Genomic DNA, 17,584 nt, shown 5'->3' on the forward strand with positions numbered 1-17,584 from the left:
CCCATGTGAGTTTTACATTATCTGAGCTTGTGGGTTGATTAAAACCATCTGTGACTCATCAGTTTCTCTAGCTCTGGCAGAAGCAGAGTAAACTTTTGTATTTCAGTGATGCCATGTTTGTTCCTGTCAGTGTTTTTTTTTTTTTCCCACTATACCGCGAGGAAACCACAAGTGTCTTGTAATTTCGAGCTAATTTAATTTTCTATGTAGTTCCAGATCACAACAAAAAAGTCTTCTAGCTTACCTTTCCTTAAGACCAAGTCTATGCCTTGTCATTTCACTAAATTAAATTACCCTGCTCTCATTACTTTATTTATACCTTTAATAAGATGTCACAGAAAGTTCAGGAATGAGCAGTGTTTCCTCCCTACTACTATTAGTCACCCTAAGGCCTATACCTTCCTTGCAAGAAGAAAGAAACTGGTTCCTTTTCCTAAGGATGTAACAGTATGGTGACATCATTCTGCTCTGGAACCTCCTGTAGGAATTCTTGCTTCTAGTTCTTGACATATTCTGAGCATAACATTCTTCATGTGTGGTGTCCTAAAGTTTTTGTGTGATTGGTTAGAACTTTGAATTGGTACGATGATTTATTTTTATTTTTTATGTAGCACTGGGATGGACTAGATAGAAAGAACTGTGTTTTTTGTTTGTTTTTTGGGGAGTATGGACACGAATTTAGATCCTTTACATTAATTTGGCTGTTTATAAACTCATAGTGTGGAAATTGAAGGGATGTATTGATATCATTTTTAAAGTACTACTTAGGCTATGAGGCTAGAATACCACAGATGGTGCAAAATGCAATCTTGCTGTTAGTCTGGCTCAGAGATGAGGAGAAGGATGGACAACATAAAATCTCAGCAGTATGATGGGCTCTTCTGTCTTGCAAAGCATACACCATAATGGGTTTAGAAATGGCGGAAAACAGTCGCCGCTTCCTTTTATTAGCTTGTTAGAGTCACAGTGTTACTTTGTAAGGAGCAAAACAGAAAAAGCAATATTTTTTCCCCCAATTATGCTTGAAGACATTAGGGAAAACAGCTCTGGATAAAAGAGCAGCGATAATGATGAGTTGTAAAACAAACGGAACTGTTTTAGAGTGAAGATGGTCTGGAAAAGAGATTTTAGATCATCCCCATCAAAACCGATCATGTTCATGGTATCATTTGGCAGCTAATTTGACTGAAAGATTATGAACTTTATGACTGCTGTCTTCTTCAAAGGCAGAATAATTTGGCTGTAAAGGTCAGCTCTTCCACTTACTGGTCCCTGAACACTGGTCTGATTATTTAATACTTGGCTCCTGTGTGTGCTTACTGTGTCCACAGGTTCTTCTTTAGTTGTTTGTGGGTTTTTAAGATCGTTTTATGGTGTTGTCATTATTTAGCAAACAATTTGATTATTGGTTGGGGAGATTTTTATTAGTCTCTCATCATGGTTATGGCTTGTTTTCTTCAGATACTTTTTGAAAACGTGCAGCCAAACTACTGCATTATTTTGGAACTGAACTTGGTAAAAATTACTATCACTGTTGCATTATAGTGGGAAAAGTAGCTACGAAATCTATTGCTTGCCAAGAAAGCTCCTAAGAGGCCAATAGAAATATTGAAAGAGCTACAGCAATTTCCAACAAGTGCTGGTTGCCTTGCCCATGTTGTATAATCTTCTGTATTCTCCATAATGGAATTTCAAGACAGAATTGCTTTGTTCCAAAGAAAAATAATGGTCTGATGAAAACAAACATAATTTTTTGCCCTACAGTATTCAAATGTCTTGCATAAAAGCTACACCACATATTCCTAAAACAAAAAAACAAACAACATCCACAAGCGAACATGGTGGTGGCAGGACAGAGCCTTGGATTACTCTTCTTCAGATCAAATTGAGGATTTGTCAAGGCGGATAAAGTTATGAATACTTCCAATATAAGTTAAGTTTTGGCCTAAAATGTCCATTTGTCAGCTGGAGAGCTAAGAATGAAGAGGGAATTGATTTGTCAACATCACAGTGAGTGCATGAATAGAGCCAAATAAACAAAAGAAATCATTTATGAAACTTAAGTTAAAGTGTTGTAATTGCTGGTCAGAAAAGCACGAGTTCACCTAAGAGAGCTGTGGACAAGAAATGACCCCCTAATCTGATGGATTTGAAGACGTTTTACTGGGTGGACTGGACACATAATGTCAAGAAAAGAAATGTAAAGATTCCTAACAAAGAGGGCTCAATGGGACGAAACATGCTACTGTAAATCTATCAGCTACATATTTCATTAATATATGTCAAACCTTCTGTTCTATCTCGGCAGCGGTGCGTTTGGTTGTCTCCAAATTTTCCACGAGCTCCGTGTCTCCAAGGAAGTTTCCGGAAGCTGAGGACAAACGGGAGAGCAAGTTGTCCTCCAGCGTCTTCAGGGTGATCTTAAAACCATTCTGCTCCTTCGTCAAGTCGGACTAAGAAAGGAAGAAATACTTGGTGTAAAAAGCTTCGACATGTTAGTAGGTTTCTCATTTGAATGTGAGGAATTTTACACATGCTGGGTCAATACGAGGACATTCATACTGAAGGGCGCCTCAAAGGCAGAAGTGGTCGATACGCTCTGCATTGCCGTAAGGACACATGAAGGCAGAGCTCGGAGATGGATTAACTCGCTTTCGTCTGGTTGCCCACCTCTAACTTCTGCCAGCCGACCTCAGCGTGGGGAAGCCATCGATTCAAACAGGAGGGAAGGGAGCTTTGATGGGGAACTACCCAAACAACCACGCACCCACCCACGTCGATAATGACTAATCTCTTGCAAAACACAATGTCTTTAATTATGGACCACTACAGGCGCCGGGCAGGAGGTGGGCAAAGAATTTCACATCATATGGATTAACATACCATGCCGTCTAAAAACAGCTTCGACTCCGGCATTCTTTTCTCTTTGTTCTAGCTTAAAAACACAATAGTGTCAGAGGAGAAACTTAAACTTTTTCTCAAAGAATTGTGTTTGAGTGGCGTTGTGAGAACAAAGTCGACAGGGCAAAGTATTTCATTGTTTCATCCTGCTTTGTCCTTCATTTCAGCATATAGAGGTTTCGTGTTTCTGCTTAATAATGGCTTTGCTGACGTTTCCCTTAAAACCTTCTTCTGCAACCTTTGAATTATGGTTCTTTCATTATAAGGAGGGAGACTCTTTGGGGAGAGCTAGATTCTCATCAAATGGTTTGAATATTTCTACATATAACAAAGCAGTCAAATGCATGACTGAATGTCCAAAACTACATCGAAAATAAAAATTAATACATTACTAAAGATGTTCCACTCTGATTCAGGACATCAGCTCAGGTTCCTGATCGCAGAATTTTTAAGTGATTGGTACCAAAACGTCTTAGTGAAACTCAGCCTCTATGACCTGTCGTCGCTCTGCTGTTTGTTTTGTTTGCATATGATTGACTGAAAAAAACAGATTAAAACAAAGGGTATCAACTAGTCCTACCAAATCAGAGTGAACATGCTAACATTAGATTAGCACTGCACAAAGTTTATGTGGATGGATATATTGTGAAAAACAACGTTTTGTTTTGTCCTCAACAAGGGTGTCAAAGGTGCCTTTGCCGAGAATCTTCTTTCTTTAGCCAGAACATTAAAAGTAGGGCATGTATGACGCTGCTAGCATGTCCAAATCTAAAAACATGACATCAAGAGACAAACAGAGAGGCTAAATAATTAAGAGATTAGGGTTATGTCCTAATCTGTCCCAAGATCTTAATTCCACAGAAAATCTGAGGAGGGAGGTGAAGTTTAAGTTGTTAAGCGGCACTTGAGGAAGTTTATTTAACCGGGACCGTAGCTGCTGCTTAGAACATCCTAATCAGGATGTACAGAAAGATCTCCATCAGAACTTAAGTCTTCTGAGCCTCCTCAAATGACATAGTGTTCCTTGCTAAGATTTTTTGTCAGTGGGGTTATGTCTTATGTTTTGATGTGCCAGTGAACCTCTAAATGATTCAAAGGAGGAAAATCCTGTAGTCAAAATGTTAGCAAAAATAGTCGACTTAGCATCAACTCCATCTTCCACAGTTGGAAGAAGAGAAATACTGAACATGACCCAAATCTCGACATATTCTTATCAAAGCCTGGAGGTGGAAACAACATTTACCCTGGTGGGGAGACAAGTAGAGCCTGGTGGCCTGCCTGACTTATAACACACTGTTAAAGGATGACTATTGTACTGAAGTGATTAGAGGGCGGGGCTAAGCACTATAAAACCTTGAATGAGAAACATCTGCTTATTCTTCAAGAACACTGAAAACTGGGATGGACTTGCACACATTATTCATTTCTTTTAATTTTTTATATTATTCACATTCCTTGGTTTTTCATCAATACTGAACTATCATTACAAGTGAGACGTTTCATTTCTTTTTAAATGAAAAAACTTTAGAAAAATCACTAGAGAATATTACATCTTTTTTCCTCCCCTGCAATTATATCACACAAAAGGAGGAGTTGAATTAAGAGATCCATCTTAGCAACAATATTTTATTTTACTTGCATGAAAGCAAATTCATTTCAATTTTTAAAAATGTATTGTGCCTCTGGGTTGTTAATATTACATGCTCTAAATCTGTTGTCAATAACCAGGTTGGAGTTGAAAGAAGCTGTAATAGCATCGAGGTTTTATTTTCTTCTTCCAAACAGGATAAATTGGTATTATTTTTGAATGCTAAGTATGTTTCTGCAAGAGTCAGTAATGATCACATTGGGCTTTTTTTATATGGTGGACGGAGTCAACTGTGACCTTCTACATGCTTGCACTCACTGCTCTTGAGGGGGAAAAGCTTTCGGCACTAAAACATTCCCAACTGGATGCAGTAATGAGTCAGTTTTTAACGATTAGCTTTCCTCTGGCACATTGTACTTGTAATTACCCCAGCTTGGGGAAAAACAAACAATTAACCAGTCAGCAGAACACCCTAATTGGTATTAAAATGAGATATTACATCTATCATTTCTTTTGGCAAATGATTACTGGGTGCCACGATGCGGCCCTGTTAAGGTAATTTAGGAAGCGGAGCATTACACTTCTCTCACTAATGAAGGAGGTTTGTGAAAAAGCTAGTCTGGTGCAAGAATGCGACACAGCATGCACAAGTTCACTGTGACAAAAAAAGATGGGGTAACTTTGGTGGGAAAAGGTTGTAGATACAATCCTCCCTCCAAACACCCGCCTTGTGCAGATCCAAAGGAAAAGGCATGTTGATATTTTAAGCCTGTCGTACTTTATTTGGCTCGGTTAAAAACTAGCTCCTTCACCTAGCAATCATCTTATGCCTGAGCAGCAACGCTAACCTCATTAAAGGTATTATAGCACAGAGATATTGGAGGAATATAAACAGGTACAGGCAATTTGCGCTCCTCTATCAGTGTGATGATTGTTATCACTCTGGGTTGTTTACAGACAACAAAAAGCCATTCAGAGCTTCATTCTACGAGCCGTGTTCAGATATAAGGAGGCCTGGGAGTGCACAGAGATCCCGACACCCCCTCAAAGTTTCAGTGTTAATTAAAATGATAAGCGAGTTCCAGATCTTGTTGGGTTTTTTTTCTGTATCATCTGATCTGAGAGAAATGCTAATTAAACAAGCGTCATTAAATCACATTTCACTCCATTGAATATTTTGCTGAGAGGACACAAGGCTGAAAATATCTCTGGCATTCTGCCATTTCTCCCCACTAACTCTTCATCTCTCCCCTTCGTCAAGAATGAAGATTTGACCATGGATGGTGACCCGACAGCGACAGGTCTGGATGAAGAACTGCCCAGGAAGTCCAGATGAAAATGAGGGTGACTCCAGAAAAAAAGGCATCAATATGCAAAAGCGGATTTTCTTCGAGTAAATCTGTCCGGGCCGCTAACAGGGTTCCTGTGATTTCTTCCACTCTAATCTCTACACGACACCGCCGGCAGCCAGACGTGTTCCGAGTAAGGAGGGGATTTCTGACTTTCCATTCAACTAACAAGGGCCGCATTTTAGGGACACAGAAAGTGTGTCAATGTGTTGACTAATTGCTGTGATACAGCAAGCGCCATTGGCCAATCCATTTTCAAACAACTCGCATGAAACGAGCAGATTGCGGATAAGAAGGCATGGAGGCATCGTTAGGCACTGGCGCTTTGATCAAGAGAGTTTTTCTTTAATTACCACCATTTACATTCACACAGTGGCACATACTGTGTATATCATAACTATGTGGTGCTCATTACTTTTTAAAAGTTGCCCAGAAATATGGTCTATTGTACACAGTGTGCCGAGTTTGTCACACGCATTATCAGAGTTGAATAACATAATTACCCCCCTCACCGTCAACAGTTCATTTTAAAAGTCACAATGAATCAAAGTTTGAGATCTGCTCTGGGAAGTTTTATAAGAACCAAGGGATAAAAACCGACCCACCACAGCTACACCACTGAGTCACTATGTTAGGATGTCAGACACTTGAAAAGGTTGTGAAGTGGGGTTGGATGTTGCTATAAAGCTCCTGTCCGACCCTGGCAAACTGAAACACATGGTAATAAGAGAGATTTGTTCAAAAATCAAGTCCTGTAACAAGTTTAAAGTAAGAACATTGCTCTTAATTTTCTCCCATTCCAAATATGTATACTGGGATCAATGGTGTGGAATTGAGAATTCTGTTGCATCAGGATATGAAATGTATTTGATGTGGCATTGAATTTTTTTTTTCTTTCTCTCTTTGATCAACTGACTCTGGTAAAGATATTTCATTGACATGTGAGTGGCAAATTTTATGAGTTGAATGAAGAAAACATTTTGGATTTGATCCCAAATACCCCTTAAATACGTTTCCAGAAGACTTGCAGAACATTTTATGCTGACAGTTAAAATAATCTGCATTTTCTTCTTTTTGACACTGACATAGTAATTAAACTGCCTTTACTCTGTCAGTAAAAACACTAGCCACTCTAAGACATAGTTGTTTTTCCTTACAGTTCACATAGTTAAAACTATTTCAAGTTTATCCATACTACAACACAAACATTTGTTAGTTTCACTTGAACCCCATGTATTTTGTAGCCATCAATAAGCTTCTGGAATCAATGTGCAATGACATATGAGCACTCTTTTTGGCTGAATTAACAGTTAAAATGATCTGCATTTTCTCATTTTTCACACCAACAAATCATTTAGATTTCCAGGCACAGATGAGACTTTTAAGTGCAGACCACATACTCCCTACAGGGTTGATGTAATTTCTTTCAAAGAAACCTTCAATAATAACTCTATTTTGCTTTATTCATCCCAACAGTCAGTTTTACTTTCTGTTAGCATTGCTGTATTTTTGAAATAACCATTTGTGTTCTCCTACCTGTTGATTTGACACGAAAAATCAGGAAGTAGTTGCTACAGCATACATTATATTTTAGATACACTAGTAGTAAAAATGGAAGCATATCTTGACTGAATGTATTGTTGCAGCTCTAACATTAAATCTGTTGCTGCTTTATTTTTAATGCTTGCATGTACTTGTGTCACTAGCTAAAACTGTGAAATTCCTTTCAAAGTGGATGCAATACATGAAAAAAAAAAATCATAATATGCTTCTATTATAGGTACGTTTGCACATTTAAAGTGGATCTAATTTTTGGTTAACTCCATTTCATTTACAAGCCATGCTAGCACACACAATTTTTTATGCACACAATACAGTGCATGCACTCCCACGCTAGTACACACACACACCCACGCCCGCACACGCCCACAGGCACATGCATGCATCCGGCTGAGCAGTTTCCCTAAGTAGGCACCCTACAGTAAGCCTCACAATTATCAGACATCCACCAGGCGTTAATCAAAGGCGCTAGCTGATTGTCTTTGAATCAAAGAGCCCAGACTCGCAGCCTCCTGTGATGTTTCGAGACAGACGTTTTCTCGCTGACACGTTGTGTTAAAGATGGATAATGACAAGCGGGAGTGCTAAGCCCATTTTGTGGAGGCCTCGCACTTCTCTGTCTGTTTCTTTTAATTATACCTGCTCAGAGGAGATGTTAGGCGTAAAACTCAGGCAGCATAACGCGAATCGTTGTTTATCCTCTGATGAAAGCCGATGAGTGGGTCATGTTCTCCTTTCAGGTCTGCTCAGATTCACATTTACATCTCTTTTGACGTTTATGAAAAACATCCTTGTTGCCCAACAGTTTCAGATATTATTCCTCTGCCTCTTCTTACCTTCAGCTGCTCCAGGTCAGGTCTCTCCATGCTGACCACTGCCGCCAGCAGCTGGTCCTCCAATCCGTCTCTGGTCACTGTAAAATTTATCAGGGTGCACTGCGCCTGCAGCTCCGGCTGGTAATGAGGGTTGGCCAGCTTGGTGTGCAGGATGAGACGGAAATTGGGGCTGTACTCGCACTCCTTGTCTCCGACCTTCACATATCTGAAATGTTTGTGGAGGGTTCTGGTGTGAGAGTCAGGATATAGACAACATCAAAAAGTCACTGCATTAAAATGAACTGAAAAAAATTAATCCAAACTCTTGTGTACTTCAGTCTTTATCAGACTCAGACCGTTGATCAAAGTGTTCAACTATTTAAATAAAAAATTCATAGATATTTAAGATTGTAATACTGCATTTGTAAGCAAGTAGAAAACATTTCTTATTCCACAGGTTAAAACAACCAATTGAAAAGCTGGATTAGTTTCATTTTGAGAGATATCAAAGTAAACATCAACTTGGTTTTCAATCACAGTGAGCTGATTTTACCAATCATTTCTATTTAGTGACATATCAGTGAAGTCGGATGCCTGTCTTTAAGTCTCACCTGCCCTTCTTGATGATTTCTCTTCCCAGCAAAGGGCCAAGAACAGGATCCAACGTTTCTCCCAGATTTTCTATCAGCACCACATCACCAGCTGCCAGCGCTCTCTCCACGGCATCAAGATACCTTTCAGGGCAAAAAGGAGGGAATTTCTGTAACAAATCATTGAGCCGTATGAACTGCAAAATCCGTGGCCAAGCTCCCTCCCCAAACATTTCTCACCCTCGTTGTTCAATGCGGATCACCCGCAGCTGATCACCGTATCTGTTTTTGATCCATTTGATGCCCTGTAGTTGGGGGTCCACCATGAGGGGCCAGCGCTGGCAGGAAGTTAAAATGGTAGCGTTCTCTGTGGACATCCCGTCAGCCGGGAGGCCCTCGTTCTGCCACGCAGCGATGTCGGCGTCATCAGTGAGCATGGTCAGAGGTACCAGGTCTGAAGTCACTGGGATGGGAACCTGATTCCATAGAAAGAAGCAGCGATTTATCTGCAAGGTTTCTGCAGGTTTCATCAAGTCAAATTTAAGACTTTTTCATACCTTTTTTAATGGAACCTTGAACGCATTTTAAGACCAAAGAGACTCTAAATATAGGGGATGATTGGGGAATCCTGCTGTACTACTAAAATCTGCTTTGTTTGTGCTTACAGCCCTCTACAGCCTTAACCCTCAGAGTGCCAAAGGATTTTTTTATTCTTTTGGACAAAATGGATTTAGCATTGTATGCTACAGAAGTGAGTCAGCGATGAAAACAAATGTAATCCTCCTAACTGGCAATAAATTTCCATGCAACACAAAGTTAGATAGCTAACTAGCACCGATTTATTAGCAACGTGTTAGCGGTAGCCTCAACTACCTCAAGTCACAGAACGCAAGGAAGATGTCTGGACTTGACTCAAGCTTCTGCCTGACAGAAAATTGCATATATAACATTAAATAGCCAAAATTTAAGACCCGGGATTAATCTTTATAAGGCAAACTTAATTTAAGAATTTAAGATATTTTAAGACCTTAATTTTAGAACAGTTAGACGAATTTAAGACTTTTGCAGGATGCACAGATACTCTGTATCTGTCGTAATAACTTAAAACACTTGCTAGGTAAAATATTGTAAGCACTTATTAAACGTCTAGTCTACAGTAAACATTTAGACTTTTGACTTCCCTGTTTTACAGAAAAAGAAATTACAGCTTGAGCATTTTAGCTGCAGATCAATGCACAGAGTAATTTAAATAGTCACTATTTGTAGGAGTTAAACTGATTTATGCCCCTTTCTTCAACTTACTTTAATACAAGTAGAATCTTATTAAATAGCTCCAGTTACAGGTTTTAACGTGTGCGCTAAAATGTGAATTTAATTAAATAAAACACTGTCACGTACCAGAACCAGGTCTTCAGTTTTACTCCTTTTAGTAAAATAATAGCAATATACATCCCCAATGAAAATTTGAGTGTATTTACTTTTGATAAGTTTTGCATAGTATCTGTATATGTGATCCACATACAGGTGATTGTTTTCTTGCAGCAACATTTCGGCTTCAGAACTTTTGGGAAAAAAAAATAATAATAATAATAATATTTTAAGATTTAAATATTTTGTTACAACACTAGCAATAAGAAATGAATAATTGGCAAGCTTAGGGTTGGATAAATTAATAATTACATGTGTCTTTTTTCACCATTATCTCTGAATGTGTTCCATCCTGTTAGGGACATTTACATATAGACCACAAATAGTTAAACATGTAAATTTTGATAAATTGCTTTTTCTTAAAAAGAGTGTGTCCCTTTTACTATATAATATGTTTTATTCTTGAAATTGTAACACATCATATAGCTATGAATCATTTATGTCCGTATTGTAAAAAAAACTGTGTTTTTTTACCCATTATTACTGACAGCTGGTGGCGATTCTAGCCACTGGCTGTTTTAGGGGTTTCTTAGCACCCATAAATAGGGTTGCCACCCTTCCCATTAAATAAGGAGTCGTCCCGTATTTGGCCGTAAAATGTGCATCCCGTATTGAACCGAAAACCAGCCGATAGAAACGCCTATCATACACACATCAACGCTAAGATTAACAATAATGACCAAAATAAAACACAGGAAATATTAAGGTCAGCTAAATTCTAGTGGTGGGAGCTAAAAGGACCCCAGAACGCTACGGACCGACGCTGAACGTCACGGTTACCTAGAGACGGACACTACGCAGCCACGGTGAGCTGCTATCAACCTGCATCTTTTTTTAAATGTCACCTACCTGACTCCATGTCCTTAGAAGCAAAAACGCTTTTAAAAATACATACTTGAGTGAAAATACGCGCATTATAAGCTGAACAATTTGAGTTAGGATAGACACTGTGTACATCGGTCGACAAAAAAATTTGTCCGCTGTGGCGCAGTGTGCTGCTGCTATATCAGTTAGAATGGATCAGGAGAGGAACTGCAGACCTGTCAGAACCTAAAGAACCAGAAATCAGCGTCTCTTCATCCTCAATCATCTCCTGAGGACATGAACATTTAGTTATGATTGATTTAGTTTCTTATTGTGATTTTAGTTGACTATCGTGGTTTGATTATTTGATTAGGATGTTGAATTTGGATGATATTTAATAAATAATAGCATTAGCTATGAGCTATGAGGAAGTCTATTATACTGCACTGCGGACACAATGAAATTGAGCATGTGCGTCATCAAAACGGTGTGTAAAGTACAAAATAATATTTAAAATGCATTTAATTTATATTTGAATGATGGCAAACATCCAAATGTATAATTAAAATACATTGCTGTAAATATTTGGCACATTTTAGAAAAAAAAATTCTAAGCAAAACGTGCGGTCATGGAATGTTGCCGCAAAAAAGGAATCACCCATACCTTCAGCTGACTGAGGTAAGGCCTCCAGCAGTTCTCCATCAGATGTCGCCTGTAGCGTTTGGTGAAGTAGCCCAGGTAGGAGATGAAGGCAGTGATGAGGAGGACATCCCCACACAATGTCCTCTCCTGTCTTCTAAAGTTTTCTATCGCTTCTGCCCATCGAACATTTTCAGCCGCGAGACCTCCCACCTGGGACACAAGCAGAGCAGAAAGCGCATTTCCTTTTTACTTCCACTGCAACTTCTCCTTCCTCAGCATATCCTCCCCCCCAAAGAGATTTCGGTCGAATCAAACTTAAATTAATCTATGGATGCCGCTGCTGATGCACCCAACCCACGAACGCCCAACCACAACAATGATTTGCAACCTCCAAGTCCTTTTTTTATTAGATTTTCATCTCCTTTATAATATCTCGGCTCGTGTTCCAACACCTCCACTTTTTACCGCTGGAGTGATCCAATTTCCCTCCACTGATGAATACGGCTCACGCTAATATCTTATCTCTGCCAAACTCGAGAGGCCGGACGCTTTTACACATATACTGGGAGCTCAGCACCCGTCGCGGAAACAATGTGCACTTGCAAGGTGCATTTGCATTGATATTCAGGACTGACTGGCAGATTAGCACAACCTCTCCTGCTTTTTGTTGCTCCTGTCAGGCCTTTTGAAAGCCTTCTCTGAATAATTTAGATTATCGTGCTAACACTGTCAACACTCATCTTTTTGTTTAGCTGTCGTCAGCATTGGATGCACACGTAGCTGGGTTATGGTGGGATTTAAGTAAATGCTGTGCCTGTGTGCAACGTACATGCGAGAGAGAAAGTCCCGCCACCTGACAGCTTTAAAAATACCTGAGTGTAAACGTTTATAATTTCAAACTTATGGCTCTGTATTCCTAATGCTAATCCTAGAAAGACATTTTGACGATATTATTTAGAATCACTTATGTACATATCGACATATCTGGACAGCAGATAACTTAAATGTACACTATATCTACAAAGTTAAACTGATAGCTGACATATTATGAATTAGTCTGTCAAAAACTGTTATCTGAGAAATCTTTAGTCGTAAAAGCCTTGTAAGTAAAATGCCATGTGACTAAAGAATATGACTTTGAGTATATTAGCAATACATCAAGATCCATTTAATATTTAAAAGTGATCATTAAGCATTCATCTTCATTGACTAAAACCGTCTAGAGCCCATTAGTTTTGACAGGAAGCACCGGAGCAGCTGAGACAAACCAGAAAACCCAGGCTAACATTTATAAAGCTAATTGTGTTCTGTAGCAAAGCACTCAGCTGTCACAGGTCTGAATGATTAGACCTGTGTTTCTAACTCCAATACCTGCCAAGTGTTCAGTGGAACAGATTCTAAAGCTAAAAGTCACAAGGCAATTATAGCTCTCATTCATGGTGAGGAGATATGGGGTCATGACTGAACTGCAGAAAACACAAAATCTTCCCAAGTATTTTTGGTCTAGTTTCTAGAGCAAATATAAGACAAAACTAAGTTACAAGTAACTTTTCAGCCAGAAATAGGAGCTCGTATTAAAGCAAGACTCCTTAATATGAAAAGGTAGTATGCACTACTTTTTTTAATCAATATTAAGGAATTGTTGACTTAAAAATAAGCTTCTGTGTTTTGATGAAAAGTCAAAGTTCAAGTTCGAGTGTACAAAGAACTTGTACACTGGGTCTACTTGCACTAGCAAGTAGACCAAAAATACTTAGAAAGATTTTGTGTTTGTGAAGGTGAGAAACAACAAGACTGTGGAAATGAGATGGAAATGAGATTCTTAGTGAGAATCTGCGTCATCGGCAGAGCCGCTGCTCCTCTGCTTTGAGAGGATAAAGCTGAAGTTGTTCCTTCGTGGTTGGGATGCCCTGTGGGTGTCCAAAAATTAGTATTTTTTTGGACTGTAAGATGGAGCAGAAGTACCTGGAGAGAACCCAAGCAAGCAGGAGGGAAATATGCAAACTCTGCGCAGAATGACTAAGGTGGGGGAATCAAACCCCCTCGCTGCTAGGCAACGCTGTTAATAAATGTGCCACCATGCAGCCCTCAGTCTAGTCACAGTATTCTACTTTAATATTACACCTACATTCAAATTTAAAATACTATCCTCATTGATCAGCATCCATTCTAAATATTCTTCCTATTTGATTCTTTCCTTTTCTCTACAGAGAGTTTTATGTTTGACAAGCGCCCTTGACTACTGAGGCAGAACCTCCCTCAACCATGTTTCTAATCAAGAGACTCCGGCAAATGAATCTCATGGATCTGCTGTATATTGTATTGTATACTTCTATTTAAAAAAAACAAAAACAGAGAGTGTCACAAGATTACAGTCACAGAACACTGGATTAACGTGCCTGTTCCTCATTTTAAACTAAGCAAAGACAGTAAGCAGGATTTCAGTCAACAAGTGAGGGACTTAGCAGCTGAATGAGTCACTATCTCACGTCTCTGTGCTAATGCTAGGTTCTGTGTTTAAAGAGTGTGTGAACAAAAAGACTGCATGGAACGCTGCATGAAGCTGCTACATGAGCTACATAGACAGAATTAGGTCCATTTGCATGTTAATAAAAGTATCAGGGACTTTAATTGGAGTTAGAAAAGGATTGTTACGAGTAAAGCTAAAAAAAAAAATTTAATTGGAAATGTTCAATATTCTCATTTCAGAAAGTAAAACTTCTACATTATATAGATTCATTAGATAAAGAGTGAAGTATTACAAGTTTTTCTTTCTTGTAAGTCTAATGATTACGGCTTACAAATAATGAATATGCTAAATTCAATGTCTAGAAACATTTGATTATTAAACACCAAGGTCACTGAACCCAGCTTGGTGTGCATTCTCCTACCACACTTTTTCTTTCCATTCTACTTTCCAAAAATACGCTACAACTTTTTTTTCTATATTGAAATTTTCTGAGGTGCACATTTTTCATCATCAGTAAGCCAATATGACTACATTTACAAGAAATAAAACAAAAACATGACACAACAGAAACTCCAATGTGATCAAAACTAGAATAAAGCATTTCATTCATTCGCCGGTATAATAAACATTATAGGCCTTAAAAAGTCTTCAGAACCACTGAAACATTTTATCACATTAGAACCACAAGCTTTGATGTATTTTACTGAGGAACGTATTTCTACTAAACACCTGTCCTGAGAAGCCCTCAGGGATGTTTTAAAAAAGGGGTAAAGATGTGAAAGTGGGTTAGGTTATAAAACAATATCTCAAGCTTTAAATCCACAAAGACACGGTCATTTGTTTAAACCTACAGAGAAGCGAGAGGCATGGGGTCATTATGCAGGAGTTTGAGATTTACAGATCAGATGAAAGACGTGACCACTATAAATCACTTACTCCATAAATATAATCTTTATGGAACAGCGCAAAAAGAAAGCCACAGCTAAAAAACCCAAAAATGTAAGAGAATCCTCTAGTAAGGTGAGAGTGAGACTGATGTTTCTGGTCTTCATACAAAACATCATGTGTAGGGGGGAAATGTCACCATGGAGACATCCTCCTTTGGGGAAACATGGTGTTAATATCTCAGTGTGAGAATACTTTTCTTCATGAGTGGGAGGAAAGCCAGTGAGAGAGGACAGGAGTATGGATGGAGCTAAATACAGGGGAACCCCAGACGGAAGCGAGTTGAAATCCAAAAAATACTCGAAAGAGGAGTAGAGGTTCTCCTCCCAGCAAAACAATGCCTCCAAGTCCAGATCTACATCCAACTGAAAGCCTGTGACAAGACTTGAAATATGTGTTCACACATGCTGTCCATCCACAGTGGGAGCTTTTTTTCACAAATGAAAAAAAGAAGAGAGAAAGAAAAACCGTAAAAATTTCAGTTTCTAGATATGTGAAGGTGGTAGAGAAATATCCCAAAAGAAAATCGGAAAAGTTGGTGGTACAGAGAAGAACTCGAGGGATGCATTCAAATGTACGAGGCTTTCAGATTTTATTTGTACAAATATATATATAGTTACTTGCTAATTTGTTGGTCTATCAATTACAATCCCTTTAAAATACATCAAGGTTTGTGGTCGTAACGAAATGTGAAATAGTTCAAGGGGAGTGAATACCTTTACAACACGCAATGTTTGTAAATCAAACAGAAAACAGTTTGTTAGTGGTTAGCCTGTGCTCTACGTTATCCTGCAGCTGTCCTCCTCACCAGGCGGTTGGCCAGTGAAATGGTGCGAGCCGTTGATTCTGCTTCCTGTTGGCACTTCACTTTGTCCGCAGTGGCTTTCTCAAACTTTGCCATGAGCTTGGTTAGGTTCTCATTAAGGTGCTTAAAGAACCAAAAACACACACACAAAGAATAAGAGAGAGAAGAAAACATATTAGGCACTTATTAATTTGTTGATGAAGTCAAGTAAAACATAAGGGCTTATAAAAGTAGCTTCGGATGGGGGAGGGAGGAGACAAGTTGGATAAAACTTTCCTCTTTTCCTCTTTTGTTGGATTTATTGGCATATGGAAGCAATTATAACAAGGACAAACAGGATTAATCGGTGGAGAAGCACACAGGTTCAGTAGATTAGCTTGAGGGTTGCTAATTCCCCTTGGCTCCGAAAGCCAGTCTCTACTCAGGCGATCTGACTGAAGGCTGAAAAATGACAGCGAGAAGTCATGCTGGATCTTATTAACAGCCGACGCGCCACACTCTGCAGGTTTTGATGTAAGCGGGCGCATCTGCCGCAGAGTCGCAGGCCTTGCTTTCCGCTGAGACTCTCCGGACCTCTGATGAGCTGAATGTCAAATACCACTGAGCAACAATTATTTACAGCTGCCTTTTCTACGGCGACGGGGGGAGTGATGGATTTGGTTTTAGATTAATGAACAGCAAAAGTCTTTTAAAGCACTTACACCAGCTTTGTATTGATGGAAAGCTGGCGGTGTATAATTACTGGAAGAGCTTGTGTGTCAACTGTCACTCAAAGGCTGATAAAATAATTCATATCCTGACTTTCTGCCGCCGCTCACACAGCTTGTGGCTGTTTCCATTTTGTCTGTGCGCCATCAGATTCTTAATATACTGCGTATCTTCGGGGTTTGGTGGAGTTGTTGATCCTCGCTGATGTCTCGCAAATCAGACAGCGTTGTCTACCTTTCACCAGTCATTATTCAACTCTCAGTCAGCCCAAAACTAAAGTTGAGATTTTTTTTAACGACTGTCACTGGATATTGACTCGTAGGAGTGATGATACGGAAAATGCAAATAAAAGTATACCTTCAAGGATCATAGCAACGATTTGCAACATTAATACCAAAACTTTCTTTTAAAAAAAAAGAGATTTGTTTGAAGTCAGTGTTCTGAAACAGACTTTTGACTTTTTCATACTCAAATTACCAGAGTTCTTGGTTTATTTCTCCCTTTTAAAGTTCTAAACACACCAAACATTTATGGTAGACATTTCTATACAGGTCAGACTTTATAGATGGAACCAGCAAGAATCCAAGACTTGATAAACATGGAAGAAAGACACAAGAATGAAAAAGAAAAACATAAAGAAGAAAAGCCAGAATTCAAGAAATGGATTCTGAAGACATTGAGAACAAAAATTAAGTCACAAGGGAAGGAAAGGAAGGGATTGAAGTCACCAGGAATGGTTGAAGAAAAGGAAAAATGTATGGACACAGGGTCAGAAGTAAGGATATATGAAGGGAAAGATTCAATAAAGAAAGGAAATTGAAGGAAGAAAAAGAGAAAGTCAAATAAAAGAAAGAAGAATAGACAATGAAAGAGGAGGACAATCTTAAGACACAGAGAACAGAAGGAACTGAAAAAATGAGGTAGGAAAAAAGAGGTTTCTCTAAACTAAATTTTCTTTTTCTATGCTAGAAATTCAAT

General features: G+C 38.9%; 1 protein-coding gene across 2 annotated transcripts in view; it reads right to left on the minus strand.

The window, feature by feature from the left end:
- Positions 1–17,584, minus strand: part of dnah9 (dynein, axonemal, heavy chain 9) — a 163,700-nt gene that overhangs the window by 43,031 nt on the left and 103,085 nt on the right. For both annotated transcript variants that reach the window (XM_028030167.1, XM_028030168.1), the window contains 6 exons: positions 15,902–16,021; positions 11,700–11,888; positions 9,044–9,279; positions 8,825–8,947; positions 8,235–8,439; positions 2,289–2,453 (listed from right to left, as the gene is read on the minus strand). In XM_028030167.1, the coding sequence (XP_027885968.1) occupies positions 2,289–2,453; positions 8,235–8,439; positions 8,825–8,947; positions 9,044–9,279; positions 11,700–11,888; positions 15,902–16,021 (1,038 nt within the window). The remainder of the gene's footprint in view (positions 1–2,288; positions 2,454–8,234; positions 8,440–8,824; positions 8,948–9,043; positions 9,280–11,699; positions 11,889–15,901; positions 16,022–17,584) is intronic.

This window comes from Xiphophorus couchianus, chromosome 10 (genome assembly GCF_001444195.1).
Source record: "Xiphophorus couchianus chromosome 10, X_couchianus-1.0, whole genome shotgun sequence".
Taxonomy (NCBI): Eukaryota; Metazoa; Chordata; class Actinopteri; order Cyprinodontiformes; family Poeciliidae; genus Xiphophorus; species Xiphophorus couchianus.